At 38.3% G+C, this 14,699-nt stretch overlaps 1 protein-coding gene across 1 annotated transcript in view; it reads left to right on the top strand.

Moving 5' to 3' along the window:
• Keap1 (kelch like ECH associated protein 1) overlaps positions 1-9,471 on the top strand; it is a 30,030-nt gene extending 20,559 nt beyond the window's left edge. Inside the window, exons 4-5 of the mRNA XM_017621127.1 lie at positions 8,115-8,797; positions 8,862-9,471. Coding sequence (XP_017476616.1) covers positions 8,115-8,797; positions 8,862-9,153 — 975 coding nt within the window. The 3' untranslated portion in view covers positions 9,154-9,471. The remainder of the gene's footprint in view (positions 1-8,114; positions 8,798-8,861) is intronic.
• Positions 9,472-14,699: the final 5,228 nt, after the last annotated feature.

Here is a 14,699-nt window from a genome sequence, read left to right as displayed (position 1 = left end):
AATTAACACTGTTCTAAATGGAGAAGCAGGAGGCTCTACTCCGAGTAAAGACAAAATCACGTATACAATGATAAAACATTCGCCCATTGACCTTAAAATGAGACTATATCAACTTTACAACAATAGCCTTCGCATAGGCACCTATCCCCATGAGTGGAAACATGCTATCCTTGTACCTATTTCTAAGCCAGGCAAAGCTCCAAACAAGCTCGAAGGACATCGCCCTATATCCTTAATTACTGTGCTATCCAAAGTACTGGAGAAAGTACTCGCTAAAAGACTTTGCCAATACGGCAAGGGCCACATTTTTCCAGAGCAGCATGCATTTGTACCAGAGTACGGTGTTCACACCCTCTGTCATGGCCTAGAATCAAAAATCAAAGAACGTCTAGAAGGTAGAAACCATTGTCTGATTTTATCTGAAGACCTGGAAAGGGCATTCGATCGAGTCGTGCTTACTTATGTTATCGAGGAGTTACGCATATGGAACGTTCCAACCTGGATGTTAAAACTGATACGGTCCTTCCTTGTTAACCGTACGGTAACAGTACGTGTCGATGGCTATTTTTCGGACAAATGCAAATTGGATAACGGGATACCGCAAGGTTCACCATTATCTGTCGTACTATACGTTGCCTACGCCAACACCTTAATTCGAGCCTTGAGAAGCCTAGAGGGAGTTGATTTCATCTCACTTCATGCCGACAATGTTTTGGTACTAGCGTCCGGGAAACCAATCCAAGTTGAACAAGCATTAAAATCAGTAGATCAATACATGGCAAGGTGGGCAAGCAAAACAGGAGCTATCATTCCTGCACACAAAGCTGAAATTCTGCACGTCTGTCGTAAGCACGGCTGTGACGCGCGATACATTAGAATGCGACAATCGAATGTACCAATAAAAAATAGGATGAGGATTCTTGGTATTATTTTCACAAAGTTACTGCTGTGGAATGACCATATAACCCAAGTAGTTTCAAAATTAAAAAACATCAATAATTTTCTGAAGGTCGTCTGCTCAAGAAATAAGGGTCCGCACATGGAAACGGCACTAAATATTTGTAAAAGCCTAGTAATGGGAACGGTGCAACATTGTATTACCCTATATGGATGGACATCATCTGCCAATATCAAAAAAGTAAATGTCGCTATGAATAATTGCTTTCGCACAGCCTCGGGTCTTCTTAAAACCACTCCGATTGAAGCACTAAGAAATGAAGCGAAGTATAGTGACTTTGTATCAATACTACACAAACGAGCAGTAAATCTAGGTGCTAATACTTATTCATCCAACAAAGCAGCACTATCCTCCCTCGTTCAAGAAGCCTCGGAAGTAGTAACAGATCCGCAGTTTTCAACATCGTCCAATTTAAAAATCAAGTGGCTTACCAATCATCACTCCTCTGTGCGATGAATTACTGCAAGGACACACTTATGTAACGCTTGACCTCAGCTTAACCGAAAAAAAGAGGAACGACGTGAATCCTGATATATATAGATCCCTGTTTGCGGAAAAAGTTCATCAATTTGCCCCTGACACAATTTATTATACGGACGGATCCTTTTCTGAAGGAGTTTCAATTTACGCTGTCGTTAACCAAACAAGTGGCACTAACTTTGAAATTGAGAAACAGGCGCTACTTCCAACACATGCTGGCATATTTCATAGCGAGCTGTGTGCTCTACGTTCAGCAGTTAGAATGGCAAGTCTTGAAAATAATAAAGCCCTTATATGCTCAGACAGCCTCAGCGTCATCCAATCTTTACGTAACACCGAAGCAAACAACTTTAAATTTGTATTCAATGGGCTCAAAATTCGTAAAACAATCAGCATAATGTGGGTACCTGGACACTGTGGAATCTCTGGAAACGAGTACGCTGACCGTCTAGCTAAGGAGGCACTAACACTACCGCTAGTTGCTGAAGTTCCACCCTTATATACATTACCTTTAGCTTGTTTCAAAGGTACTAAAATGGAGAATTATAAGGAGAAATGGAACTTTCCCAACCACTTTTTTACTAAATGCAACAAAACAATAACACGACCTAAATACAATCATGTTTACTCCCGACAACAGTGTNAAATGGAGAATTATAAGGAGAAATGGAACTTTCCCAACCACTTTTTTACTAAATGCAACAAAACAATAACACGACCTAAATACAATCTTGTTTACTCCCGACAACAGTGTATCGCGATTGCACGTATCAGAGTTTGGGTAACTCGGTTTACAACTAAAAATCTATTCACAAGGGAGCAGGTATCCCAATGTAGGACATGTCGCTCTGACCTCACCGTGGAACATATTTTTAAAGAATGCCCAGAGACTCGATCTGTTAAACCGTTGCATGAATTATTGGACTGTAGTAAAGCCGAAACATATTCTGAAATACGTAGAGCGCTGTTGCAAAAAGGCGTCCTTGAAGACATCTAAATACATATAAGTCTAATAAATCAATCTAATTNTTGAATAATCTCTATACTTATTCACTATGTTTTAAATTAAATCGGTGCTAATAGTCTTGTTACTCGGCATCATTCCATATTGTATAAATTTATTTATAAGTTTTTGATATGTAGTTTAAATAAATAAATAAATAAATAGTTTCGAATACGTGGTAACTTTGTACAAATATTTCCAGATACAAAATTCCATCAAAATCGTTAGAGTCGTTTCATAGAAACCTTTGGATATGTACACACACATATTTACAAGAATTGATTGTTTAAAGTAATGAGATACACACATATATGTAGTTTAAGGAAAAATCGTACGATTTTACTGCCTTAAAAACATATTTGCAAATTTTTACAAGAACTTACCCTTAAGTAGAGAATTTTTTACTACATGTACTGACAACTATTTTCTCCCTGCAACTTTCCAAATTTTTATATTGAACCCCTCCTCCCCCACCGCCCCAGCACGCCTCTTAACGTTGTCGGGCATCTTGACTCATTTCTGAAAATCTGATTTTTGAAAATCGGGAGAACGGTGTAAATATTATAATTTTAAACGCAGGTGGCAACCCTATTAAAAAAATATATCCTTACTGCACATCTAGAGGCCAAGCCCTTTCATTGGACACCTCATTTTTGAAAGTCGAATGAACGGTGCAAATCTTATGCAATTATGCAACATTCGCGAATGCGAACTATATGGACTGGTTTTATGCGAAGGAGAATCAATAGGGAATATTTGATACGTTCACCTTAGCGTTCGCGTTCGAAGGTGAATGAATATTTCCGAACCCTAATGAACACCACTGAGTTTTTACTCAGAACCATGAAATGATTTCGTGTATTTGACTACGCATAAAGGTGATATTTGTGCATGTAATTTTTAAGGTATTTTTATGGTTTTATACTCTTGCTACCGCATGAATATATGAATTCGTTATAAGAATATATGAGTTCGCCTTGGAAGATAGAAAGCGAGTAAGAATAAATGCCGAACAAAGGAAATTGTCTTCATTTAACCTAAATATGTAAATGCATTTTGCTAACAAAAGTGCGCACGTTACTTAGTGCCTTGGTTATATTGCACGTGGAGAATCGTAACAAATCGAGGCGAATTCGTAAGGATCTATTGATTGCATTATAAACATTTGCATTTATTTGTTAAATATACAATAGATAATTGTGTGATAGTTCACTCCGTTCAGTTACTTCCATTACAACCCGGACCTAAGGAAGCTATAAGGGTGAATTCATATAAGGGGGTGTTACCGGAAAATTAATAAATAAATTATATATCAGAAAATTAATAGCATAAAATGAAATTATTGTTTAATTTCCAACCAAACCTATGTATGTAACTCATTCGCCTAATAGTTTTCCGAGCCGTAAACATATGTTTACACATCAAATTTCGTGAGTAGCTGGTACTCGCACCTTTCTTAAGAAGTTTAACTTCTATCATAGTTATGTACGGTACTACACACGCCTTTTTTATTCAGTTTTATGTACATATACGTTTTTGTTGAATATTTTATTGGCGTGAAATAAATTTTTTGTTGTTTTATAAAAAATTACAATTTATTCCAAGGCGTATTCATATAAAGTGACAGCAGAAGTTCAAAAACAAAAATGCCACTNATTCACGATCCGGTGCATACTGTCTAGCATGGTGCATAGATTTCATAAATAGCATGATTGGATAATTTTGTTGTTGTTTCATGTGTTCAACCAACCATGTACTATACTTCGAAGGCCCATATCTCGATTTCGGAGGCTAACTTCGGAAAACGGAGAAATTACTTTTTTACCTATGACTCAATTTCTTAAAAAAAATTAGTTTGGTTCAATACCCAGCCGAGTGCTTTACAGTGTAATTCTAGTATCTTCATTTATGTTTATTGTAACTATCAATATCCTATAAAGAGAAGTGTACATTTCCTTTTATCTAAAACTACAGTTAGAGGGACGAAATTTGAGGATATGCTCGTTTATATATTAGTCCTTCACATATATTTTTTTCAAAAATAAATATTGGAGATTTCCGCAGATATAAAGTTTTAAAGGGACACTTTCAACACTTATTCGTCCTGGTGCACCCAAAAATTAAGTTTTTTTCCATTCTACAGAATTTTTCCTTTTAACTGATACCCATATTGTTACTCTACAATGCACCAAATCATTTAAATAATTTTTTTGTTCAATCATATCCTAGAAATCCTAGAGAAAAATTAAAAGCGCAGTTACATTATATTTATGTGGCTCCTAGTTTTGTGAATATATTGATTTTTTCGTGTGTTTTAAAAATTTTTGGTTTTTGTGGCACGGTGTAATCCGATAGGGAAAGGCTCCTTATTTTGATTTAATGTCAAAATTTCATCGATTTTATCGCCAGCACGTTTTTTTTTTCAAAAGAAAATATGGCTGTCAAATTACCAGATTGCCAGCAATAGATGTCAAGCAATAAGCGCTGACATACATATATTGAAGCCCAGGCCAATTCATATAAGGTGGTATTGAACCAACAAATACAGAAATTACTTGTATTTTGTTTTTGCTTTTAGCGGGGTATTGTCAAAACTCAGCTATTCTTCCCGAATAAATAAGGGCAAACGAAAAAACAAGCACTCTCACGTTTTCACTCACTCACTAGCGAAATACAAAATTTTAACAATCAAATGCTAATCACAGCTGATGAAGCAACACCACCTTATATAAATTCGCCTTGTTGCAGCCCATGAGAAATAGGCAGTTTCCATTGGAAATATAATTTGTGACATGATTATTACGATATGTTTTCCTGTGGTGATAAGTCCAAAGAGAGTAAGGGTAAAATAAAAATACATAAACTACGCATGTTTACTTAGTGGCGTTCATTGTTGTTTTTCTTTTGTCGTTGACATGTATCCTCTATTTACCAAAAAAAAAAAAAAAAACGATGAACCAGGGTTGCAGACGGAAAAGTTAAATTTTAAATACAGCATTATTTTATAACTTGGATTTCAGAGGAGAAATTTTATATTCCTAATTGCGTATTGTATATTTCAGCTCGAAAAAGTAGAAAATCTGGTCATAAGTATGTCGCTAAACAAAAAAACCTAATATAACAATATTGTGAAATTTATTAAGGGCATCAGTCTACCGGATATCCGAATCCGGCTCTTATTTTTTACATGGTATCCGGAATCCGGTTATCCGCCAAAAGCTCTATCCGGCACATCCCTAATAAGTACATTTATACACATATGTATGTATAATTTGAATGTGTTGCTTTTGACGGCATTCGAACCTGGAACCTCCTGAAAGCTAACAAATAGTAGCACGCACCTCTGCGCACTCAGCTACTGGCGAATACGTATGCATATTTTCAAACAAGTATGAACATATTTTTTAAAATTATTGTTTTGAAATAACATGATGAGATTTTTCGGATACAAAAACAAATTTGTTTTTTTTTTTGTTTTTCAATTTGGTTGTTTTTTTTTCAGATTTTGGTTGGTTATTTTTTTAACAAGTGGCAACCGTAAAGGCTCTGTCACATACAGCTTTCGCATCGCTTTCGCGTTGTTTCATTTTGACAGCAACACAAGTAGCGCTAGTGTTTGCTTCAATGAATGCTCTGACAGCAAATGTTTTTAGTTTTTGAATTTGAATTTTACGATGGAAAAAAATTCAAACCTTTTTAAAATGGAAGCATTTGGTCGTCGCGGTCTTTATTCGTTTTTTCTTTACACGATTTTGTGTGTTTATTAGTAAAAAGTGAATAATTATATTAAGGGAGCGTCAAAGTGCGCAAATCGGCAAGAGTTAACCAGCGGTCGTGTTTCTGTTGCGTCAGAGTTGCCTATGAGAACTGCTTCATATAAACGTATGTATTTATCTTAGCTGTAAAAGCAAAACCAACGCCAAAGCAGCACGAAAGCTGTATGTGCCAGAGCCAGAGTTAGCTTTGACAGTTGATTGTTTACTTTTTATATTTTCTTTACATTTGGCCTGTTCCCGTACTCCCGGATTTAGACAGAAGTAGTCCGAAGTACACGTGGTCTAGATCACAAACCGTTTAGCCATAGAAAAGCAAAAATGTAGCTCGATAGAACTTTTCTGATTTCAACCATCCCAATATTATTTGGAATAAATAAAAAACGAAGCTTATAAAAGAGGTGAAGGTTAAACTTTTATATTTCTTATATTTATAATATCTCGGAAACTACTTGACCGCTCACTAAAGTATTGATGCTTATTTAAAGATAACTTAAAAACCTTTTACTCGACGTATATAGTATAGCCCTTTTTAAAACAAATAAAAAAAAATGCCATTACATATATTTTTTTGTTTTAAAGTATTTCTAGCTTAAAAACATAAAAAAGGGAACAAATTATGAAAGACCCATTAATTAGTTACCTTTATTTTGGCATCATTGATATCTTTATATTTTACTTTCGCCAAATAATTTTGGTATAGTTGAAATCAGCACGAAAAGTTCTACCAAGCCACATTTCTGATTTTTGCGTAGCTTAGCTGCTGCGTAACTCCTTTACTTTGCTTATTTTCATGTAGTCTGTACTTTTTTGATCATGATATTTTTTTCTTTTTTATTGGTATTGCTATTGTAAATCTAACGGGAACTACCAGTCCGGGCACATTATTACTGTGTGCTAGTTCTTTTCCGTGGTACATACGATGTACACATCGGAGCAGTGTTGCCACTTTGTGAGTAATTCTTCAAAACGTGAGGAATTTCGGGTGCGCTTGAGCATTTTTTGAGGATTTTTATTTTGAGGAATTTTCTCTCGATATATTTCCAGATAACAAATGCAACCATGTTTTACACAAGAGAGTTATTAAATCGCTCTGCAAATTTTTGAACCAAAAACTTTCCGAAGTTTTATAACATTTTTACATTGTGAACCGAAGAAAACTAAAATTCTTATGGTATGGTGTATGGCGAAATGGGAAAAGTAGATTTGAAGAATGTTTGGCATGCCGTTTGTGTGGTGTATTTCGCTCTTAAGCACATCTGCATTTGTTGCTAAATATTTAAAATGTTGTCGATAATTTTTTCATTTCGTTATATCGTTATATTTTCAACTTATTTTGAACTTGCAAAATCTCGGTAACGTATGGAGAAAACAAGCATTGTTCGATCAGAAGGATATTAATATTGATTGTTCATTAGATCGAGAAAATTATAGGAACAACATTTTTTAATTAAAGGATCCAGGTTCATATAAATTTCCCAATTAAAAAAATTATATCTGCATTACTAATATAGTCCTTTTCTAATGTTTCAGGAGAATGTATATTTAGTAGTTTAAAAATGTGTAGGAATGACTTGAGGACCAGATTGAGCACTGATATAGTTGCAGCAATATTATATAGAAACCAAGGTATAAAAAAAAAAATGTACCAATTGAATTGGAGAATCTAATCAATTTTTATACTAAGTACTTGTAAATACTCATATCTGTAATACGAAAATTTTGAGTAATTTGTTCGGATTTTGAGGAATTTTCATTTGTTTTTGAGGAATTTGGTAATTTTTTTGTGGCAACACTGCATCGGAGGCATAAGGAATAGCATGCGAAAGCATTCAGGCACATAAATACAATACATTTTAACCAGTTACGTATAGTAATATTTAAATTACTATAATTATAGGTATGCCAGGAAGAAGAGTTTCTTCAACTCACCGCTTACCAATTGATTGCGTTAATTCGTCGCGACGAGCTAAATGTTCAAGAGGAGCGCGAAGTATATAATGCTGTTCTTAAATGGGTTAAATATGATGAAGAAAACCGTTACCCAAAAATGGAGCATATACTTTGTGCCGTTCGTTGTCAGTTCTTGACACCTAATTTTCTTAAAGAGCAAATGAGAAACTGTGATGTGTTACGTAAGGTTCCTGCTTGTCGAGAGTACTTAGCCAAGATATTCAAGGATCTGACTTTACACAAACGACCGGTAGTAAAAGAACGTACGCCAAATACAACTCGAATGATTTTTGTGGCCGGAGGATTTTTCCGGCAATCATTGGACATCTTGGAAGCATATAACGTGGATGACAAAACATGGACAATTTTGCCAAATTTACGGATTCCCCGGTCTGGTCTGGGTGCAGCTTTCTTGAAAGGCACATTCTATGCTGTGGGGGGAAGAAATAATTCTATTGGTTCATCCTATGATTCCGACTGGGTAGATCGGTATAATGCTGCAACAGAGCAATGGCGTCCGTGCGCTCCAATGACAGTACCACGTCATCGAGTTGGCGTGGCTGTAATGGATGAATTGATGTACGCAATAGGTGGATCCGCTGGATCAGAATACCACAATTCAGTCGAATAGTATGTACCATAGATAACAATGCGTATAAATTTAACGTTTCATATTTCATATTTTTATTTATAGTTACGATCCAGAGCAAGATCGATGGACCCTTGTACAACCCATGCATGAAAAAAGATTAGGTGTAGGTGTGGTTGTTGTGAATCGATTATTATACGCAATTGGAGGATTTAATGGAACTGATCGACTGACAACTGTAGAATGCTACCACCCTGAAAATAATGAATGGACCTTTGTACAACCAATGCAGTACGAGCGAAGTGGCGCTGGTAAATACAAACGCAAATTTTTCAGGAAAGAAAAAGCGACAGCGCTAATATTTTGCAAATGTTTCATCTTTTATATACCTATTTAATTCACTATTACTCAGAATGGATACGCATAAATAGGGCTATATCTTTTTACTAGACGAACGGAATACTAAATAGACGTGTTGAGCTGCTAAGCCTTTTTAGCAGCTATTAAAATAAAACAAATGATTTATGCATAAGCTAAGCAACTGTATTTGACAAATTTCAGTCCACGACTAACTCAAAGAAAGTTCACCTTGAACTATTTATGTATGTCCTAATTACATTGGGTAACTGCAAATTCATCACCAAAAATATAAAACCAGTTTTCTTAAATGCATGAGAATTTACATATATATATTTATGTACGTATGCACCCGCGCACACAGTATTGCCTACATTACATATGTACATATTTTTCGCTTGCTTGCATGGACTGTGTTTATACACGGAAACTTTTGTCGACGCGATTTTTCACATTNCTTTCGCTTGCTTGCATAGACTGTGTTTATACACGGAAACTTTTGTCGACGCGATTTTTCACATTCCCTTTTGGTGTTGCTCGTTTCATTTACACACGGCGATTTGTGTGTATGCAATTGTTGTTGTCAGCTGTGAACAGCGGTTCAATTTACACAGACGAACGGGAGCACAAAGCGTGTTGCCCGAGCACGAGCAACTCGGTGCCCCTCTCCTTTCCTCGTCACGCTCTCTCCCACATACGTCGAGTTGCGGCCACAAAAATCGCCGTGTGTAAGTGAGCACAAACGAATGTATCCAACTGAGCGCGGGCGGTACATATGCACATACATATATGTATGTATATACATATCAAGAATGATAGAATACAAGATTGCGCCGATCAGAGAGGATTTTTGAGAATAACTTTTGTGTGACGTCACACTGGTGCAATTGCGAGTGAGAAATGCCAAAACGTGAGCAAGAATGGAAGAATAAGAAAAAATGTTGCAAGGAAAACATAAACAAGTTGCACAAGTGTAACGTCATGCAAACAACGATTCTGTAAAATTCGTTAAGAGAGGAATAGCGGTCCGAGGTCGGCCCAACCTTTGTATTCTCTCAATCGTGTATACATATGCTTAATACATAGTATAAAGGGGAAACAAAATTAGCACAGTTTAAATACATATAGGTAAATATGCAGCTCAATTGAGTATGAAAATTTTAGTGTGATCAGATAACATTATTCATATTGATTTTGAAAAACATATTTTATGTTGCTGGCTTATCCGCTGCTGCTCCTAACATCCTCCCCCCGTTGAAAGGTCAGGACTTTCAACAGAATCCTTCACCGGGAGGACGCACAGCTTGTTCACGGCTCGTCGCGTTATGCCGCTAGATGTTTTTAAAAGTGCCACACGTACGACACCGTCTGCTCCAGGGACAACTTCGATTACCCGTGCTAGAGGCCACTTCAGTGGTGGTGAGTTTTCTTCCTTTATGCATACGACATCATTGGCTTCAATGTTGGCATGAGATAAATGCCACTTTGCGCGTTGCTGTAGAAGAGTTAGATACTCTTGAGTTCACCGCTTCCAAAAAAACTGTTTAATGTATGTTGCACGCTGCCATCGATCAAGTCGGTCGTAGTTTAACATCGTTAGATCCGGTTTCGGAANTTTTCGCTTGCTTGCATGGACTGTGTTTATACACGGAAACTTTTGTCGACGCGATTTTTCACATTCCCTTTTGGTGTTGCTCGTTTCATTTACACACGGCGATTTGTGTGTATGCAATTGTTGTTGTCAGCTGTGAACAGCGGTTCAATTTACACAGACGAACGGGAGCACAAAGCGTGTTGCCCGAGCACGAGCAACTCGGTGCCCCTCTCCTTTCCTCGTCACGCTCTCTCCCACATACGTCGAGTTGCGGCCACAAAAATCGCCGTGTGTAAGTGAGCACAAACGAATGTATCCAACTGAGCGCGGGCGGTACATATGCACATACATATATGTATGTATATACATATCAAGAATGATAGAATACAAGATTGCGCCGATCAGAGAGGATTTTTGAGAATAACTTTTGTGTGACGTCACACTGGTGCAATTACGAGTGAGAAATGCCAAAACGTGAGCAAGAATGGAAGAATAAGAAAAAATGTTGCAAGGAAAACATAAACAAGTTGCACAAGTGTAACGTCATGCAAACAACGATTCTGTAAAATTCGTTAAGAGAGGAATAGCGGTCCGAGGTCGGCCCAACCTTTGTATTCTCTCAATCGTGTATACATATGCTTAATACATAGTATAAAGGGGAAACAAAATTAGCACAGTTTAAATACATATAGGTAAATATGCAGCTCAATTGAGTATGAAAATTTTAGTGTGATCAGATAACATTATTCATATTGATTTTGATAAACATATTTTATGTTGCTGGCTTATCCGCTGCTGCTCCTAACATCCTCCCCCCGTTGAAAGGTCAGGACTTTCAACAGAATCCTTCACCGGGAGGACGCACAGCTTGTTCACGGCTCGTCGCGTTATGCCGCTAGATGTTTTTAAAAGTGCCACACGTACGACACCGTCTGCTCCAGGGACAACTTCGATTACCCGTGCTAGAGGCCACTTCAGTGGTGGTGAGTTTTCTTCCTTTATGCATACGACATCATTGACTTCAATGTTGGCATGAGATAAATGCCACTTTGCGCGTTGCTGTAGAAGAGTTAGATACTCTTGAGTTCACCGCTTCCAAAAAAACTGTTTAATGTATGTTGCACGCTGCCATCGATCAAGTCGGTCGTAGTTTAACATCGTTAGATCCGGTTTCGGAAGAGCTGTCAGAGAACTACCAGTCAAAAAATGGCCTAGCGTTAGCACATCTAAATCCTCTGGGTTTTCTGAAAGGGGTACGAGAGGACGAGAGTTAATTACAGCACAGATTTGACATACCAAAGTACGCAATTCATCGAAGCCAAGCAGTGATGANGAATTCATCACCAAAAATATAAAACCAGTTTTCTTAAATGCATGAGAATTTATATATATATATTTATGTACGTATGCACCCGCGCACACAGTATTGCCTACATTACATATGTACATATCTTTCGCTTGCTTGCATAGACTGTGTTTATACACGGAAACTTTTGTCGACGCGATTTTTCACATTCCCTTTTGGTGTTGCTCGTTTCATTTACACACGGCGATTTGTGTGTATGCAATTGTTGTTGTCAGCTGTGAACAGCGGTTCAATTTACACAGACGAACGGGAGCACAAAGCGTGTTGCCCGAGCACGAGCAACTCGGTGCCCCTCTCCTTTCCTCGTCACGCTCTCTCCCACATACGTCGAGTTGCGGCCACAAAAATCGCCGTGTGTAAGTGAGCACAAACGAATGTATCCAACTGAGCGCGGGCGGTACATATGCACATACATATATGTATGTATATACATATCAAGAATGATAGAATACAAGATTGGGCCGATCAGAGAGGATTTTTGAGAATAACTTTTGTGTGACGTCACACTGGTGCAATTACGAGTGAGAAATGCCAAAACGTGAGCAAGAATGGAAGAATAAGAAAAAATGTTGCAAGGAAAACATAAACAAGTTGCACAAGTGTAACGTCATGCAAACAACGATTCTGTAAAATTCGTTAAGAAAGGAATAGCGGTCCGAGGTCGGCCCAACCTTTGTATTCTCTCAATCGTGTATACATATGCTTAATACATAGTATAAAGGGGAAACAAAATTAGCACAGTTTAAATACATATAGGTAAATATGCAGCTCAATTGAGTATGAAAATTTTAGTGTGATCAGATAACATTATTCATATTGATTTTGATAAACATATTTTATGTTGCTGGCTTATCCGCTGCTGCTCCTAACATCCTCCCCCCGTTGAAAGGTCAGGACTTTCAACAGAATCCTTCACCGGGAGGACGCACAGCTTGTTCACGGCTCGTCGCGTTATGCCGCTAGATGTTTTTAAAAGTGCCACACGTACGACACCGTCTGCTAAAGGGACAACTTCGATTACCCGTGCTAGAGGCCACTTCAGTGGTGGTGAGTTTTCTTCCTTTATGCATACGACATCATTGGCTTCAATGTTGGCATGAGATAAATGCCACTTTGCGCGTTGCTGTAGAAGAGTTAGATACTCTTGAGTTCACCGCTTCCAAAAAAACTGTTTAATGTATGTTGCACGCTGCCATCGATCAAGTCGGTCGTAGTTTAACATCGTTAGATCCGGTTTCGGAAGAGCTGTCAGAGAACTACCAGTCAAAAAATGGCCTAGCGTTAGCACATCTAAATCCTCTGGGTTTTCTGAAAGGGGTACGAGAGGACGAGATTTGACATACCAAAGTACGCAATTCATCGAAGCCAAGCTGTGATGAGCCAACTGAACGATAGAAATGTTGTTTGGCGGTTTTAACGGCCGCTTCCCACAAACCGCCAAAGTGCGGAGAGCGGGGTGGTATGAAACGCCAATCAAAGCCATTACTGAGGCAAAAGTTGTGCACTTCGCTGCGGGGTTTCTCGCTGAGGGCTAAGTTCCGTAGTTTACTTTAAGCTCGTTTTTGGCGCCTACAAAATTCGTCGCATTGTCCGACCAGATGCAGCTAGGCATGCCACGCGTAGCCATGAATCGTTTTAGCGCGTCAATGAAAGCACCTGTTGAGAGGTCTCTTACGCTTACATAACATTTGTGGGGCGATTTATTGCGTACTTCAGGCTTGTAATAAAATGGCCCGCAGTAGTCCACACCGGTGACTATGAATGGGCGCGAGGCCTGAATTCGCTCTTTAGGCAGGTCGGCCATTATGTGCTCGACAAGGTGCGGTCTCGATTTGCAGCAAATAATGCATTTTTGTAGGACTCGAGTGACTGTTTTCCGACCACCTATGGGCCAGAACTGCATTCGAATGAAGGCGAGTAAAGCTTGAGGACCTGCGTGATGTTGTTTGCGATTATTATTATACTACATGTCAGGTTATTATACTACATGTCAGGTTATTATACTACATGTCAGTAAATGATCCTTCGGAATAATGCATGGGTGGCGCGATTCAAAGCTAAGCATCGAATTTTTTAATCGACCACCGACTCTAATAATTCCGAAGTCATCAAGAAATGGTGATAGAAAAGCAAGGCTGCTCGAACTCGGGACGCAATGCAGTGTACTCCGGCCAAAGTTGCGCTCTTTGTACTAAGGTAATAAGCAGTTGAATTCCATGGTGAATATCTGCGGCTGTGAGCTGCGAAGACCTTGGCGATTTTTTGATGTTGACAAATTTGCTGACGTACCCAAAAATGCGCTGCATTGTTCGAAATGAAGTAATGTACTTGAAAGAAAGCGAAATATCATTACGGTCATGTGCGGCAAGCAACACCTTTTGTCGAAGTTCTGGAAATTTGGGGTGTGGCAGACTCATGCGTGGCCAGCTGCCCTCCACTTCTCGCAAAAATGACGGGCCGTGCATCCAAAGTGACAACTTANTTAATGTACTTGAAAGAAAGCGAAATGTCATTACGGTCATGTGCGGCAAGCAACACCTTTTGTCGAAGTTCTGGAAGTTTGGGGTGTGGCAGACACATGCGTGGCCAGCTGCCCTCCACTTCTCGCAAAAATGACGGGCCGTGC

Source organism: Rhagoletis zephyria, unplaced genomic scaffold (genome assembly GCF_001687245.7).
Source record: "Rhagoletis zephyria isolate East Lansing unplaced genomic scaffold, Rhagoletis_zephyria_1.1 Rzeph_scaffold_02366, whole genome shotgun sequence".
Classification (NCBI taxonomy): domain Eukaryota; kingdom Metazoa; phylum Arthropoda; class Insecta; order Diptera; family Tephritidae; genus Rhagoletis; species Rhagoletis zephyria.
Note: the sequence above shows the minus strand (reverse complement) of the source record. Positions and strands in the feature narration are given on the sequence as shown.